Source organism: Mya arenaria, chromosome 11 (assembly GCF_026914265.1).
Source record: "Mya arenaria isolate MELC-2E11 chromosome 11, ASM2691426v1".
Classification (NCBI taxonomy): Eukaryota; Metazoa; Mollusca; class Bivalvia; order Myida; family Myidae; genus Mya; species Mya arenaria.
In genome coordinates this window covers 30,317,605-30,335,004 of record NC_069132.1, presented here as the reverse complement: position 1 = coordinate 30,335,004, position 17,400 = coordinate 30,317,605, and the positions used below count along the sequence as shown (strand labels likewise).

The 17,400-nt window shown below is 32.9% G+C and overlaps 1 protein-coding gene across 7 annotated transcripts in view; it reads left to right on the top strand.

The window, feature by feature from the left end:
* Positions 1–17,400, top strand: part of LOC128208010 (uncharacterized) — a 65,844-nt gene that overhangs the window by 41,668 nt on the left and 6,776 nt on the right. The window contains exons 15-29 of one of the 7 annotated variants that reach the window (XM_052911278.1): positions 28–110; positions 594–611; positions 1,755–1,814; positions 4,614–4,674; positions 5,047–5,109; positions 5,751–5,890; positions 6,628–6,717; positions 7,057–7,140; positions 7,545–7,688; positions 9,007–9,212; positions 9,623–9,666; positions 12,735–12,806; positions 15,840–15,942; positions 16,594–16,693; positions 16,999–17,110. In XM_052911278.1, the coding sequence (XP_052767238.1) occupies positions 28–110; positions 594–611; positions 1,755–1,814; positions 4,614–4,674; positions 5,047–5,109; positions 5,751–5,890; positions 6,628–6,717; positions 7,057–7,140; positions 7,545–7,688; positions 9,007–9,212; positions 9,623–9,666; positions 12,735–12,806; positions 15,840–15,942; positions 16,594–16,693; positions 16,999–17,110 (1,380 nt within the window). Of the gene's footprint in view, positions 1–27; positions 111–593; positions 612–903; positions 928–1,754; positions 1,815–2,308; positions 2,351–4,613; positions 4,675–5,046; positions 5,110–5,750; positions 5,891–6,627; positions 6,718–7,056; positions 7,141–7,544; positions 7,689–9,006; positions 9,213–9,622; positions 9,667–12,734; positions 12,807–15,839; positions 15,943–16,593; positions 16,694–16,998; positions 17,111–17,400 lie in introns of all 7 variants that reach the window. The other 6 variants (XM_052911280.1, XM_052911281.1, XM_052911279.1 and 3 more) reach the window with 6 other exon arrangements.

Genomic DNA, 17,400 nt, shown 5'->3' with positions numbered 1-17,400 from the left:
TTATTTATGTCAGTCTTTTTATTTCAGAGCGATATCGCTTGACAAGTACTGATTCTGCGAACAATAACGAGTTTCTGTATGTGGAAGACATGGTATCTCCTGGCACTATGGTAGGTATTTGATTCCATTCAAGTAATGCCATCTGCAACTTAATATGTTTATATACCACTGTAGCTTCAATGAAATCACAGTTTTAACCTTGGGCCAACAATCATCAGAACTTGAAACTTGGAGCAATCCCATTAAATCAAATGAAATCCCTTATTCCTATTTCGAAAATGGATTGTTTTAATACAGAACTGTTATAATTAAGTGAAGTAAGATTGGTTTAATTCTCTTGATACCTTTGTTAAGTTTTATTGCCAGAAGTGTTATCAGCTTTTTCAATCATATAATATAATTGTATAAGTTACAAAATGTACTTTAAATATGAAACATATTCATACAAAGTAGATTTTAGTTGTTCTTGTGTATTTATGCGCAGCAAAATATAATTACAAGCAGTTTCTTATGACACACTGTTTACATTTGAACAATAACAAATATATATTTAAATCTGTTTACAAGACTGTTTCTATTTGTATTACCATTAGAAAAGTAGCCCATTCAAGGTAACTTTACAGATAAATTAAGCCTTATTTCTTACTGCACTATTCCGTTCATTGGCATACTTTTGGTACTGAACAGAAAAAGAAGGCTATGCATGAAAATAAAAAAATATCCAAATTTTAGATTTTGTATAAAGTTATTTTATTTGTTTTAAAACATCGAAATTAAAAGACCGATTTAAGAAAATCACTGATTTAGTGATAATTTCCCTGAATGGAAACTACTAGATAATTAACACTAATACTACAGTTTTTGTGTAGTTAAACAACCTGATATATTTTACGTTAAATAAAGGTTCTTCAGCGAGGGGTTTCAAAGGTATTTTCAGATCCATAACATTCATGATATGCTTATATTTAGGTGATTGTTTTATATCGCATGATTTTTATATTGAATTTTTTTTTTTTTCATCCAGGCAGTTTGTTTTATGGTAATGTTGGATTGAATAAAATGCAAGCCACAAACCATTGTCGAGACCAAAGTTTTATATACGTTAATATTGTAACAACACTGAAGTATTAAGGTAGTAGTGAAATAAGTACTCTGTAAAAACTGTTTTCTCAAATACAAAAATAATTGAAGCAGTGAGTGTGAGAAAGTCTAATGGTAAAGATGTCTGCCTCTTATCCAAGAAAGTAGTCACAGTTTTTAAGGACAGAGCTACTTTGCACTTTCTTGTCACTTAAATGGACACCAGTACTGGTTTCTTCACTTTAAAATGGACTTTATCTTACTTAATCGAGGTAAAATAGAGCAAGCTAAAACAAAAAATATGCCAACATTTCTATTTAACTGATAAAGCACTGCAATATATAAGTTCATGTTTTGACATTTTTAAGCATGTTTTATATAACTGTTTAATGCATAAAGTATTGGTGGTCAGTAGAAAGCATGATTTTTAGACAATTATTTGTGACATGCGATACTATATTTTGGAAAGTGCTAATAAAATTTTGATTGCAATGAGTTTTTGATTATATGGTTTATGCCTTCATGATTTGCTAAGCTTTGTAGGATGTTGATGCTTACTTTGGTATCAATTGCTATGCGCAAACATACCCATTCAATAAAAAAACTACCATTGATAAAATATTTCCACATGTTTTTGTATTGCAAAACTTGACTACTTTCATCTGATTCATCAGACACATTATGAACATGTTGAAAGAACAAAACCTGAATCATGTGATCCTAATGAGCCAGAGGTATTATTCAACTTAGAGCCACACATAAAATAAGTTTGCACAAATAAGAACAGCTGTAGTATTAAAAAGATATAGTAAGGGTGATACTGTGGATACACCTTTCATTATGGATGTAAAATTTGGGGACTTAAATACTCACAAACAATAGAGTAAGTGTCCCTCACCAGTATGTTTTATGTTTGTGCTTAACTTATTTTGTGAGTTTGCCATTACTTGGAACTTGTATCATGATATCATGTACCTGTATATTTGCATTTGCTCTGCAACAATATTATTAATTATGACTCTGTAAGGTACCTCATCTGTGATGAGTGTCACATGTTATTATGTTGTGCAATAATGCTTAGGTGATACTGCATCCTTGTGGTAATACATATTTATATTTCTATGTACATGTTCAGCTATTATCTGTCAAATAAACATCACTTACTTCTGCAATTTCATACAAACTACCCTTGTATGTAAATTATGCTAGAAATTTCATGACCAAACAGGTAATTGATGTTTGGAAAAAGAACCAAATCAAGACCAAAAGGGTATACTTTTAGAGAAGCATTCTAATGGTGTTGCACGAGATGGAGTCAGCAAATTGTGCCTCTTGCTTTTCCACAAGTTTTCTCTGGGTGTTTCTTTTACTTGCCTAACAAACATCTGGAAAGAAATATAGAAGATAGAAATATAGAAGAAAATATGTTAATATTTTAACGCCATTGATTCAAATATTTATTGGTACTGAAAAGAAATAATGTGTTTTTGAAGAAAAAGTAATGATATTGCCATAACCCTAGTGACAGTAGCAGTGGCGGCTAAAACAATGACCTTGGGCATACAACAAGTGATTTTTAAATGTTACTTTGTACACATATTTCCACTGACAGATTATGCATGTGTGAAAGATTTAAGGTCTGTCAATCTGGCTAAAATAATTGATGAGTGATTCCCCTTGGCGACTTGAATGAGTAATCACATCTGCCTTTTGTGCTCCTGTTAATATCTAACAGTTACATAAAAAAAAATATTATATCTGTTTAGCCTAGAATAATACTGTATAACACATTGTGCATTGTCTGCCAATATGACCTGGCACATCACAAAAAACCCCACTAAAGACAGTTCTCACTCTTGACTCATTTTACCACATATTTGTATAGCATGGTTAAATTTTTTACATGTTTTACTTTTTTCAGAAGTAAGCTCTCCTATGCGTTGTGTATATTTGTTTAATTCTTTTGTAGGATAATATAACTTGACTTCAATTTATTATTTTTGAGTAATCACTCAAGTACATATTTGCTCTAGAAATAATTTTCTTAAGGACATCGAGCAATAGAGTTTATCAACATAAGACATGAAAAAATGCACTTTTTAAAAGAGTACAATATAAGAAATTTTAAATCATGCCATGGTGTAATGTGGAAAAATGACTTTAGCTATAGTATTTTCGTGACACTGGGACCTGTTGTTCTTTGCTGCTTTTAAGCATTATGTTTGTGTTGTTTTAGTTTATTAAAGGAGGTAAATTAGTGTTGTTTGGTGATGGACAATAACTATACATACTCAAATCCCTCATGTGCGTGGATATATTAGTCCCCTACTGATTTCACCGGTTGGGACTTAAAGTTAACCGTATGTACATCTGTCCTTCTGTCGACAACAATCTTGGTCCTGCAATAACTCAACAAGTATCAAAGCTAGGCTCATGAAACTTAGTATGTGGAAAGAGGGCAATATGGAGATTATGCACATTAGTTTATATTTTTTCGTCAGACAAAGTAATGCAGAGTTATGGCCCTTGACTTATTAAAAATATAGCAATTTGGTCCTGTGATAACTCAAAAAGTATCAAAGCTTGGTTCATGAAATTCATGTGGATAGAGGGCAATACGTCAAAAGTAGACATGGGTGATCTGGTAGATTTTACAGCTAAAACTCTTGCAAAACTTTTTGATGGATAAAGTTTACTGTAAATGCCATTAGTTCACTATCACATGTGCTGGGGTGAGTTAAACAACTTTGATTAATTGGTAAGATTTGTTTAAGTTTTCTTGGAGATTCTATTGAGACACGCTCATCCTTTTCACAAGGCTTTAAACCGGTAGGGGACACTTGGTGCCCACTGTGCGGCACTCTTGTTGAAACTTGACTTCTGAGGTGGTGTGCAATATATAGCATTCGGATTAGCAACATCGTTCTTAGATTCAATAAAGAGCAATATTGAATACCATCCCTGAGCATAAAATTATAGATGGTAGACACAAGCCATCCAAATTTAGCAAATAAACTTTGTATATGAAATCCTTTTGCATTGTCATGAAAATGTATAGCATTGCATGAGTTGTAATGTGCATGAAGGTGCCTGTATGTGAGTTGTTATGTACATGAAGGTGCCTGCATGATTTATAATGTAATGAAAATCACAAAAGTATCTCACTAATATAACTTTAATATACTAACAGAAAAAATGTGCATTATTGAAAAGAAAATTGAATGATAATTGTTTTCATAAACGTTTGCAAAACTGTTAAAAAACAAAAATAGAATAATTTGTATAAAGTACAAGTAACTTTCTTTGAATTCGTTTATTTCAGTTTTGAATTTTAACAATATGTTGTTTGAGTTTGCTAATTCAGGTATTCAGTTTATAAATGAAATCAACAAAGTCATGAATTTATTTTTGCTTGTCTCTTTTATTTGCCATGAACTGCAAGAACCCTTTTTTCTAATATAAACATTATAATATTTAAGGTTCTTTCTCAGAATTCTGATCTTTTTTGGTAATGCAAGTCTAATTCTACACAGGGAGGAGGCAAAAAGCTGTCCAAACAGCAGAGTTCTCAGTCCAATGATGAGTTCATGAGAGGTTGGTTCTAACAATACATTATATTGTTGTTGTTTTAATTTCATAGTTTGGCTGTTCTACACATAGACCCTGTTGTAATATGAAAATCAAATGTCAGTATGTGAACTATATTGTTTAATAAAATTGAAAGGCATTGAGGGTTCATGACTAGTTCTAAGGGTGTGAGAAATGGGGGGAAAAGTATATGCTTGCTCTGACAAAGTCAAAAGCCAGTACATATGAAAATTCAATAATGCTTCTTCGAACATTTAAACCTTGTGAGTAAAATTAATAAAAATAGTCACTGGTTTTTACAAGATAATAGTAAATTTAATGGTATAATTTACTCATGTTTGTAGTACTTTCATTATTATGTGTGTGGTTCTGTTTCAGACAAAGTGTTTGTGGATCTAACTCTAGTTCAGGCCAAGGAATTGATTGCAGCAGACACAAATGGTTTGTGGAATTCTTCTGTAATGTTTTGTTTACAAGCTATTGGTAGCAATGGTCAGGAATGGTTTGTGAAATTCCTTGTTATTTTTCATGAATGAGAATAAATCAAAATAGCTGATACCTTCAAATGCATAAGAATGTCTTGGGTTATAATGTTGCATGAGTTAATATCTGCACTTGTCACTATTATGAGAGGCTACACAAAAAAGTCTCTGTCTAGGATATTACTAGATTAACATGCTCAGTTACTGCCTGATGCATGACCAGACATATGATGGGAACACCTGCCGCTGGCTTGAGGCAGGCTGTATCCACTAATGTTTTCTCCCACCTCAGATAAGTAGATCCAATAATTTAACCATGCTAGATATTCTTATCTTGCCCACGGGCGAAGATAAAATGCCCGTATGGAACTCCTTTTCAACTGTCGTCACATTATAATTACCTCCCTTGTTGAAGACTGTCGTCTGTAGCATCATGGAAACCTTGTTTTGGCAGACACACACCAATCATCATTACTAAACTTGGTCACCATGTTTATTGGCAAATATCTCATACAAGTTTGATAACTACCGGGGGGGGGGGGGGGGGGTAGTTGTGTAATGCTGATCTTTATACAGTGTCTTGTTGATTTACAATTATAGGTTACAGTGACCCATTCTGTGAGATATGGATGAGAGATACCAAACTGTTCTCCTCCAGTGTGAAGAAGAAGACACTGTCACCGATGTGGAATGAGTCTGTCGCACTTCAGGTCACTGAAGATTGTGGGATGCTAGAAATCGTAAGTTTGCTGAAAGTGGAGGTTGTTAGCATATACTTATTTATTTTAGCTTAATTGTGAGAAAAGCTGATAGCTTATAGAATCATTCTCTGCGCAGAAAGCAGTACTGTGTCGTTTTTGAGAGGCCATGAAAAAGTACCCCTAGTGGTGATCGAACCCACAACCTCTTGGATGACTATAGCACTAGATCACGCTCACCCTTTTTGTTAAGGTGGCATTCTGAGGTTGTCAGAGTTGTTACTTCAGGCTTTTTCATTTAGTATCCATTAAATGTAAGGCATTAAATGTAAGGCATTTCAATAAAATTATATTCTGGAAAAAAACAACAACACAAACTGTTGTGTTAATCACTGAGAAGAGAAAATCAGATGGATGTGTGAAGAATTCAGCTTTTCTTGGGTCAATCAGTTTCAAGAATGGCATACTGGCAGATTTGTTTAGATTTTTTTAATGTTAAAACGTTGTTATTGTCATCATTGTTAACTTTCAAATCTTTTCCACTCTGGAAGTTTAATACTTGTATACAATTATTTTGTGATCTGCAATATTGTATCATGTAAATATATGAGCCCATCAGCTATTATTTCACATTTAAAACATAACAATTATGTCATTTATCTTCTTGTTAACTTTAACAAAGTTCTGAACAATCGGCTGTCATTTATTACATATTACATATAGTGCAAGTAAACCATTTGGTCATGAATTATGGTACAGTGATAATATTTCTATTACAGCAAGTGTTTGATAAGGATCTTATCACCAGGAATGATTTTCTTGGCAAGGTCATGCTTACCCTGGACGATCTCAAGGAACTCTCTTTAAAGGTATGGAAAGTTAAAAGCATCAAGCATCGGGGCAACTTAAACATTTTACTATAATTTGAATACTGCCCTTTGAAAAGGGGTTTTGGTTTGATTCTGTGTGACATTGCTGCTGTAGAAAAGATCGTATAATCTAAAATGTGTTACCATCTTTCAAAATTCATACATTACGGTCTTCTCTGGTAGACAAACGCTTTATGTGTAGTCAGATAGTTTGAAGAATAAATTTCACTTTGTTTGGAAAATCATAAACCAAAGTTAGCTATCAGATCTGAACATGCTATTAACTGTTTGATGAAATAAAACTAATTAACTTATATGAGTCTTTTACCATCATTACAGGGCACAGATGATTGGTTCCCATTAAAACATACCAAATCCGGCCAAATCCAACTGAGATGTTCCGTCACTGCAGCAGGAAATAAGGTTAATTGTAGCAGTATTGTGAAATCACTTTGATGAAATAAAATTGAGATATTATAATAGCTGTGGTGTCGCTGTTGTTTTTAGTGGCAGTGTTGAACATAGTCATTGTTATGCTATTGTTAGTCACAATTCTAGACATTTTGATTTTAACTTGGTACATACCGGTATGTACACAATTACTATACATAAAACAGACAAGTATTAGCATCCTGCTTGAGGTCCTGTTGTTATGGTGATTTGGAGAACATTTTATGAAAATAATGTGTGTTGATTCTAGTTCATAATTGATTTTGTATTTTTATGAATGCAAAAAGTATATATATTTTTTTATAAAAGTATAAATATACATAAGGTTTTACTCTTTTTACCTGACTTGGTGCGAAAAAATATGTTTTTCAATACAGCCAGGAAAGTCTATGCCAAGTGTAAGCAAACAAGAGCAGGACGCCAACAACTCGGCCAAGTCCCAGACAGATGGCACAAAACCTTCCACAGGAAGGGGCATGTCTATTGAGAGTGATGTTTTCATTACACCGTCCGAAAACCAGGTTAATTGAATTTTGCTATAACCATAAATTCCTTGTGTTTTTTTATGGATGTACTCATTTTGGCAAACCCTCTTTATAAATTCATAATGTGGGTATACTTGATTTAGTTCTCTCATTTTTCTCACTATCTGTCTGTCTGCAGATACAATCTTGTGCTTTTTTCATCTCCAATTTCTGTAGCAGCTTTGGATGAAACCAGGCAGGTGTGTTTGGTGCTCTTAGTTGTGTATGCTGTCATCAGTTTTTTTTATAGAGAAAAGCGTACATAAAGATTAATGTGAATGTGTCATCTCCAACGCACCTGACCAGATCTTGATAAAACTTCACACGAGTGATTAACACAAAGTGCATGCCTTTAAAAAGAGTTGGTTGATGCCTTCTTCACAGAGTAATGGCTCCTGGTGACAGAACACATGGGGATTACTTTGTTTAGTGGCGTTGTTGTCATCATCTTCATTCTTATTTCCAAACAATTACTTTTAAACTGCTTGTTGTAGTCTCCCAAACTTGGTACGTACCCTGGTCATGGTTATTAGGTAACACCTATTGTTTTTTTATCAATATGTCAAAGTTCATGGCCATAGTTACCTTTACGAGAAAATTTTAGTTTACATGAGATACAATGAATATCATCCTATGTCAAGGCTGCATGTGGGTGGTATCTTCTTAGAACTCTGTGATATCTCTAGTTTTTTTTCATCTAGTGGTACAGGGTTTTGCAAGTTTTCTGAAGTTTTTTTTTTTTCTTTTCGTAATGTATGTATTTGTTGAATTATTTAACAAATATTAAATCCCTATTGTAGTTTTTACTTGTATGCATATCTAAGTGTAGGGGACATCACTGTCGTGTGAGTGTGTGTGTGTGTGTGTGTGTGTGTGTGTGTGTGTGTGTGTGTGTGTGTGTGTGTGTGTGCGTGTGCGCGTGTGCGTGCGTGCGTGCGTGCGTGCGTGTGTGTGCGTGTGTCTGCGTGTGTGTGTATGTGTGTGAGTGTGTGTGTGTGAGCTTAACCATACTGATAGAAAATGCATAGAAGGTTATATTATATAAAAATGAAGATAATGTGTTATTACTACTCTATGTGAAAATAAATGAGAAAAAAAAAAAAAAAGTTTTCTGAAGTGGCAAACATGAAAAAGACAAGAAATTCACTTTTCACATTTTAATGTTGCTTTGAACATAATAGATGTGTTCTCTATGCCTGTTTGTATACATATTTTGTGCAACATTGGAGATTTCCATAAACATGACTAATTACCTATCTAAGTTATAATTAATCCCATTAAAAAGAGTCAATTTATATGTTGTTGTTTTTTCAAGAAGTTAAAAAGTACCCCTGACATAACAAGGGAGAGTGATTCTCAGCTTCGAAAACGAAACTCCAGTAGCATGATTAATAACAAGGGAGATAAGGCAAGTCCAGTTACTTCAACTCCCTTGAAAAAGGATCAGAACATGGAAGTAGGACTGAAAAGATCGGCATCTGACGTGAACATGGACAAGAGAAGAAGGTCCACTTCTAATTCGTAAGCTGATTCCAGAACTTTCAAATTTAGTTGTTGTTTTTTTGTGTTTTTTTTATTTGTATATTTCTTGATTTTCTTAATCTGTAAGCTGAGATAACTACCTTTATTTAAAATCAAGGTGATACTTTGAAATTCATAAGCTGAAACATTAAAATTCATGAATTTTCTGTGTTAGATTATTTGTTTTCAGACTGAACTCTTTTGCAGCCTTCATTAACCTTAACATTTCTTGACTCTTAGTATATTTATTTTGAGGCTGAATTTTTGTTTCCAGCCTTCAATGACCTTGACATCAGTTTATTTGTATTCAGGCCGAACTCCTTTGCAAACTTAAATGACCTTGATGCATCATAGTTAATTTGTGTGCAGCATTCAATGACCTTGACAAGACTTAGTTTATTTATTTTCAGGCTAAACTCATTTGCAGCCTTCAATGACCTCAACATGTCTACAGGTACGTCATTAATTTTGAGGACTGTTTTTCTTTTTCTTTTTGTTCTAACAATTTCTAAACTAATAGTTTGAAGTGACTCCATGTAACACTTTGTGGAATAAGCTATTACTCTGCATTTTCATTAATTTAATAATGGATAAAACTTAACATTAATTGCCCTCAACAATCAACAGCATCTTTCAATAATATTATAAGCTTAAATAGAGTGAATTCATAATTCATTAAAATCTCTCATTTATAATTCTTAATTATTTTAAAGCTAAAGATTAAATATCAGCATTTTAAACACAAGGGTATATCTGAAAATTGGAATAGAGTAGACATATAAAATACTTTGATCATTTTGTTGTTTTCTGTAGAGTCTTCATAGACATAGGGTATGTTTCATTGTGAGCAAGGGGTAACAATATATCTGTTTATGATTGTAGAGAATGATTTGTAGAATATTACATGTCCTCTTATTGTTGTTAATCAGTTCAAAGAGAGAAAAAATAGTGATGATAAAAAGATATTACCCCTTATGCATCATGAACATTGAATAGATCCAAAGGCCAAACCATTCGTTGGAAAAAAATGTTTGTTGGATGGGTTGGTAGACTGGAGATATTCAGCTGCCTTTTAAAAAAAAAATTAAACATCTTTATCTTTTCAAATTGCTTAGAATGTTTTCATTAAGATTTGCAACTACCAACAGACATTTTTTTGCAGATTGTCTGGCTTAGTGCACTTATCAATGTTTTGCCAGTTGGTAGAGACATCAGCTGCCTAAGGCCACTCCTTTTTTATTTTTTGGTTTACAAGAATTTTCAGAAAAAATGTCCACTGGGTGGTCGAAAAAAAAAAAAAAAAAAAAAAAAAGGGAAAAAAGTCACAAAACATACTATTGAAGAGCAAAAATCAGAGAACAACATAAACATTGAGAAATTATATCATTTACTTGACATTTTAAATCTTAAAACTGCTATTAATGCATGTTTTAATACACTCAAAGTTTCAAAGTTCTAATTAAACACGCAGTTTAAAGCTTACATACTGTGCATATGAAACATCAATGAAATTGACTATAAAACATGTTAACACGTATAAACTACACTTTTTTCAAAGATACATTGAATATCACTCAGCAAGACATTTGTTTAACTTTAATGGTATGCAGCATTTTATTGCTAAAGCAAAAGTAAATGCAGCACACTTAAAAACTGACCGATATTAAATTGAAAAAAAGGAGAAGGCGAATTTTACGCATTAAAATACACAAAAATTGCACTGTATTAAAACAATACATTACATTTTCTAAACATTGTTTCATTTAATTCAATATTGGAAAATGTCAATAAAGTGAAATAATTACCAATTTTGTAAATAAGGAAGTAACATTTTAAGAAGACATTTGAGCTTTAATATTCAAACAATTCCTGGAAAACTCAAAACCAAACTAGACCTTAATTTGAGTTTTTATTACCCTTACCATGCGGGGTCCTAGTTTTGTGTAACCCGGTCCGTGCTAAGTCCGGTTATTTTCGGACCGGGATATTTACCATGGGATGTTCACCAAATCCATTTCAAATTCAAATCTTGCAGCAAATTACCACATAAGTACATAAAAATCACATAGCAAAATAATAAATCTAGCATGTGACTTAACTTTATGTACAATGATAGTAAACTGATAGTGAAATCCATAATTATGTATCGGATATTTTCAACTTCTCCAAACTCTGCCATTTTGTGTATACATGAGTCCACAGGGCATCTATACTTGCTTGTTTATTTTTCATTTCAAAAAGCATTCCTTGGTTACAACAACAAATCTCATTTATAGTGAAATGTCAAGTTCATAACAGATTAAACGGACTAATTCAAAAAGTTTTCTGTGTTGTTTTATCTAAATGTTTTACACAGTTACAACACCCGGTAATGTCATTGACACATGTGTTCAACTCTTTCATTGTTTTTACTCAACTTTAAACCCCAACATGAATAAATATGTAATATAGATTAAACACAAGCTTTAAATTGACTCAATGACAAGTATTTCCAAACCAGTCTGTGATTTAAAATCTATAAACACCAACGACCGAAATTGTGAAACTAGGTCACCGGTGTCAACTTAGAAATTTTACTTTCGATTTCACCACTCACAATTAGTGCACTGTTATTTCATATTTAACCATAAAATGCTTTAAAATGTTTTTCTAACACATAATTTACAGATATTTGTGTCTACTAATTCGATGGCAGCCGCTGACACTTTTATTTTTTTATCTATAAACAACAGTATTTTCATGACCTAAATTGGCGGGGGAAAACAACAATCACGTGACAGTTATTGTTAGTGTCGGCTGTTAAATTTGCCAATGTTTTTACTATTGTTATTTTAACATCTCCTGCATATTTTTATAAATTATTTCATACAAAGAATGACTGCTATCGTCAATTCCGCCATTGCCAACGGCGCTGCCATACCAGTTGGATGGCTCACATGCTATCACTATAAATCGGCGAATACTGCTACGGAACAACAAACCAGTCGAGATCTACTGCTTTCGTACTCTTATATGTTCGTTTTTCTTTCGTTTCGCACCAAATCAATACGGTCGGAAAAATAATTTTGAAAAAAAAGGGAAATTCCTTTTTTATTTTTTTTGTACTTTTCGGAAAATTAGACCCGCCGGTTTTGTAAACCAATTTATATAAAAGTAGTGGCCTAAGGGCTTTTATACAGTAAAATTTATCAAAGCTAATACACAAGCACAAAGCTAGAAACCTTGTAGAACTGTTTTTGGGCTGAAAGAAAAATCCAAATGTCTATTCAATAGTCGGATCTATTTGTTTAAAACTTTTATGGTACTTAACATAAGAATGTAGACAAGTCTGCAAGTGCTTGATAATCTAAATTTCTAAGACTGTAGTAAATGATAGCTAAAAGGCAGGATTTCAACTGATCCAGTGATACCTAGAAGTGGGAAATGTCTTGTCAGTTTTAAACAATATAATGTGGCAAAACATTTATTAGTGCAGAGTCATCCTGTATGAACAATTCTAACGGTGTGTGATTGACTGTTTAGTTATGGCAGACCCCACTGTAGATCAAGTAGAACCACTTGATGATGACACTGTTGGTGACCTTGACCATACTGGTGAGTTCAGAGGTCACAAAGGTCACTATATAAGCTATGTTACCATAGTAACTGGAGGTCGCTGTACAAATCCCCTGCTTTCTGTTTAACCCTTGTTGCTTGTGCTATGGGAACTAAACACTAATGTTTGTATCTAGTTAAAAATAAAAATATATGGAAAAAGGTCATAGTTCAAAGTTATGCCAATATGGAATCACTAACCCTATGCTTTCTGTTTATTTATAAGCCCTTTCGTAGTCTTAATGCAAAGCGTTCTGTAAAGGCAAGCAGTTCATTCTTTTCATGTTTGAATTTAATTGAGAAATCGTCTTCACAATATAGCTTAAATCCAAATCTGTAAGTTCAGAAAATGAAATATATTATTCAATTTTGAAAGTCTGTAACCAAAATTGACAATTTTGGGGTTTCTGCATACCGCAAACCACCCTCTTAAGTTCCAGTTATTCCTTGAAGAGCTATTGCACTGAACCCATTGCTTTATGTGTACTTGTTTTACTTACTTCTATGAACAAACAATAAAGAGCAACTGGCAGATGCTCTATTGCCAGAATTTCCTAAATCCAAGCCTAACAATTTTAAGTAGTGCTACTAATGCTTTTTGGCCAAAAAGAGCACATTCTGTCACTATCCCTACTAATTATGAACAACAGAGCTCTAATCTGAATATGGAAGCCATGTAACATGAAATTGAAATTATTGATGTCTGACCCTAAAAAATGTGAACGTGTTCCTTTAAATTAAAAAATAATGCTGTTGAAATTAACGTACAGGTATTGATTATTCATAGCATTTCATCAATCATTGCAATTTCTTTTACTCATTATTCTTAGATACTTTCTGTTAAATTGATTTTGTTAATTTGTTTTTGTTAGATTAACAATAGATTTTGTGCATTCATTTTATTAGCAAAGCCTTCAAAAAAGAGAAAACTTATATTCAGTGGAAAAGGTTTGGTTGACTTTATTGTAGAAATTTCACCCTTGGGCTGTCATTGGCCAGTTTCAGTTTTAAATGTGCCAATTGCCAATAAGGAGCTATAAAATGTAAAAAAAAAGTCAGTTGTTTGATTATTAAACTTTACATGATTGAAGCAAAAATAACTTTCATTCTGGTACACTTCTTTCGTCATGTAGCAGAACGGGGTTGCATGTGGGGATTAGTTGATGTAACAATGAATGCTCACTATCTGTTGTTTGATTCAGAAGATGCAAACCAAGTCAATGACAACCCAAGTTGGGGATTAATGTTGTAGATATGAAAGTCTGTGTCAGTTGCTAGATCAAATTCCTTTCTTTTCTTTCTTTTTCTTTTTTTTTTTTTGGGGGGGGGGGGGGGTGAGTGGGGTGGAGGGGCATTTTTTTCTTAAATGCATCCATGATAAATTGACTCTAATTAGTTTGTGATATGAACCTTCAGTTGGGGACAGCTCACTAGACATAAGCCACATAAGTGAATCTTCTAAAGGAGAAGACAGTTTCCATAGCAACAATTCTTTGTTGTCCATAGAAACAGGTCCAAGCAAGTAGAGTTGAAAAAGTTTTGCCAATTTATGAGTTTTTACTTGTTGATGATTGAGTAAATTCATAAACTTTTCTACTGTTTGCAAATGAACTTCACATTTCAAGGTTTTACAGCATTGAATATTGTGGCTTTTGCTCTGTCCAAAACCATCAAGTGAATTTTGAATCAACTGTAATATCATAATGGCCTGCCAATCAACTTCACACATCAAACCACCTGCCAGTCAGTGATGGTGTATACTTTTATGAGTTATGTAGAACTAATGACTGAAGAGGAAAGGTACTCTGCACAGTATTAGGTAATGCACAGTTTGCATTTATTACAATTAATTCCTAGCTTTAAATTACGCTAGCAACAATGAAGCGGTGACAAAAACCTCTTTTAAGAGTTCAAACTGACTGTTAACGCTGCCATTACTGCAACGGTACAAATTGACTGTCTCTTAAGTGCAAAACGAATGGGATTGTGATCATGCTTTTTGTAATTGATAGACAAGCACTTTATTTTCAAACAGTAATAATGTGAAATTATATTCACTACCATAAGATATCATCTGGTATTAGATTTGTATGCTCAGAAATTATTGTACTCAGCTACAGGTATTCTGGAGTTTGTTTTTATTAGACAAATAGTGTATACAAATTAATGACTTAAATAAGTCTTATATGGATTTTCTTCAATAGAAAGAGCAACATTCATGATTATGTTAAAGATGCCGTTATGTCAGAAAGCACACTTCTACAACTTAATACAATAGTTTGATTTTGGAATTTACTTGAAATGTTCTTAAAATGAGCATTTTAATAATAAGAATAAATTTTATGTACCAAGATGTATCACAACTACCACACTTATTAACTGGAAATCTACTTGGTCTGTTCTGCATGTTGTTTGATGGATTGCATGCTGGTATTGTGTTATTGTCTGAATTGAAGCCTTGTCTTAAAATAGGAATTTATGATTTTAATTTAACGCTTTAATATTCTTGATTTCAAAAAATGTAGAAAGGTCGGATTGGTATAGTTGTAAACTTAAAAAAATTGCATTTTTCAAAAACCAACATTATCACCCATGCCATTTACTACTGTACATTTAACATGTTGTGTTTATACTATAACGCACAATGTTTATACCTTGCTTATATAATTATTCGTGTTAACATCAGTCACATTGCATTATCTTGATAGGAAAGCAAAGATAAAAACATAACAAAATATTCAATGAATTTGGAAACATTTGTTTGAAATAAATTTAATACATGTGTTATAATTACTGTTGAACCCATTCATTTCAATTGGACATGGCATAAATAATTTGTACAAATAAAAGAGACTTTACTTGAAAATAATATCTTTATAACCGAATCGTTATTGAACCAAAATAAATCACCTTAGTGTAAGAGCTCACTAACTACATATAGACATAGAAGCAGATATTGAGTTCTTGCATTTAGGTGATGAAATGCATAACTGAAACCATAAGGATGTTTTAACGTGATTTTGATGACTTCAGACAGCCTAGGTGGCCGACTGTTCAATGTGACAGGGAAGATACTCAGCATCCAGGGGTTGAAGTTTAACGAAGGCAGCATTTACTGTAAAGTCAGGGTATTGCAGTAAGTTCAGTTCAGTTTGTTACAAAATTATAAGCTCATCTGTTGAAGTAATAGATGACACAAATTAAAATCTTAATGATTAAGAATGGGCGGAATGAACAACAACCAACCAACTGGAAAAATAAAAGATATCTATCTTTCTAGTTATTAATGATTGCCTTTCTGCAATTTCATTGGCAGGAAATATAAGACTTATTATAGCCTTGGTGTCATAGGCATCGTCAGAGTCAACGTGCAAAAAGTTTACCCTTGTCATAGCTAAAAGCTGTTTAAGATATTCAAATGAAACTGGATACATAATTACATATGTTGCTAGAGGCAATACTCAAATGTAGAGCAAGGCCCATAACTCTGGCTTTAATAATATTTTAGTTAAGCCCTTTAATGGCAATCATTGCACAGTGCTATTGTTTTATGAGCTGTTATGTGGAAATCATAACCTCTTTGACGAACTGTTCACACCAATTTTTATTATAGTGAGTGTGCTTTCTAGTGTTGTATGATCTAATTAAAATAAATACTTGACTTTGGGGAGCTTTGACAAATTTAAATCCAGAAATGTTAGAGGTGTTTTGTACTTAAAAAAAGTATTTTCACTGTTTTATTGAGACCTTTATTCTAAACATCTCTCTTGATTACTTTCCTTTTTAGACCCAACAGGCGTCGTTTACGGCTGATATTTGGAAACCGCGTCATTGCGAAATCTCCCCTTATAAAGGCAACACAGACCATTGTCAACTTACCCATTGATGTAAGTCATGTAACACTGTGGAATATTCGTTATCAATTTCTTCCTAGACACAGAAATTGCCTATATAAAGTGTTAGATATTATGAATTCCCAACAATTACACTGTTGCTCTACTGTTTACTGGCCTATGTCAGGATAACGTCATTGAAATGTGTTATTTCAGTATAAAAAAGAAGATAATTTATTCATAATGTTTCTGCATTACCTGTACAGTAAGAATGAATAAGGTTAATAGACCATAGCTGTGCTTTCAATTTTTATGATTAATCAAAACAGTTAAATCTACATACCAAGCTGTTTTTCCAGATTGATCGCGGTATGGGGATCCATGGCGATACTCTGTTGAAGTTCGACATCAAACGAGAGGGGAAGGAGCACCTGGCATCTAGGGCGTACACTATAAAGACACTGTTCAGCGGTAACTTCAGTTTATTTTCTTCCGAATAAATTGAGAGAGGCCATAGCTATGGTGTTTGTTAGTGTAGGAATCTTGAAAAGTGAATAATAACATTCTCCTAGTCTTTTTTTGTAGAGAAAACTTGATGTTGGTACGTTTGTATTGTTTAACTAATTAACATGCTAGAAGCTGTGATCAGTCATTGTTTATTTCAATATTGGCTGTTCTTTGACACAATCAAATGCTTAGCTAAACTTTCTTTTTAAATGAATAGAAGATTTTACCAATTTATTTTATCTGTGATAAGGAAT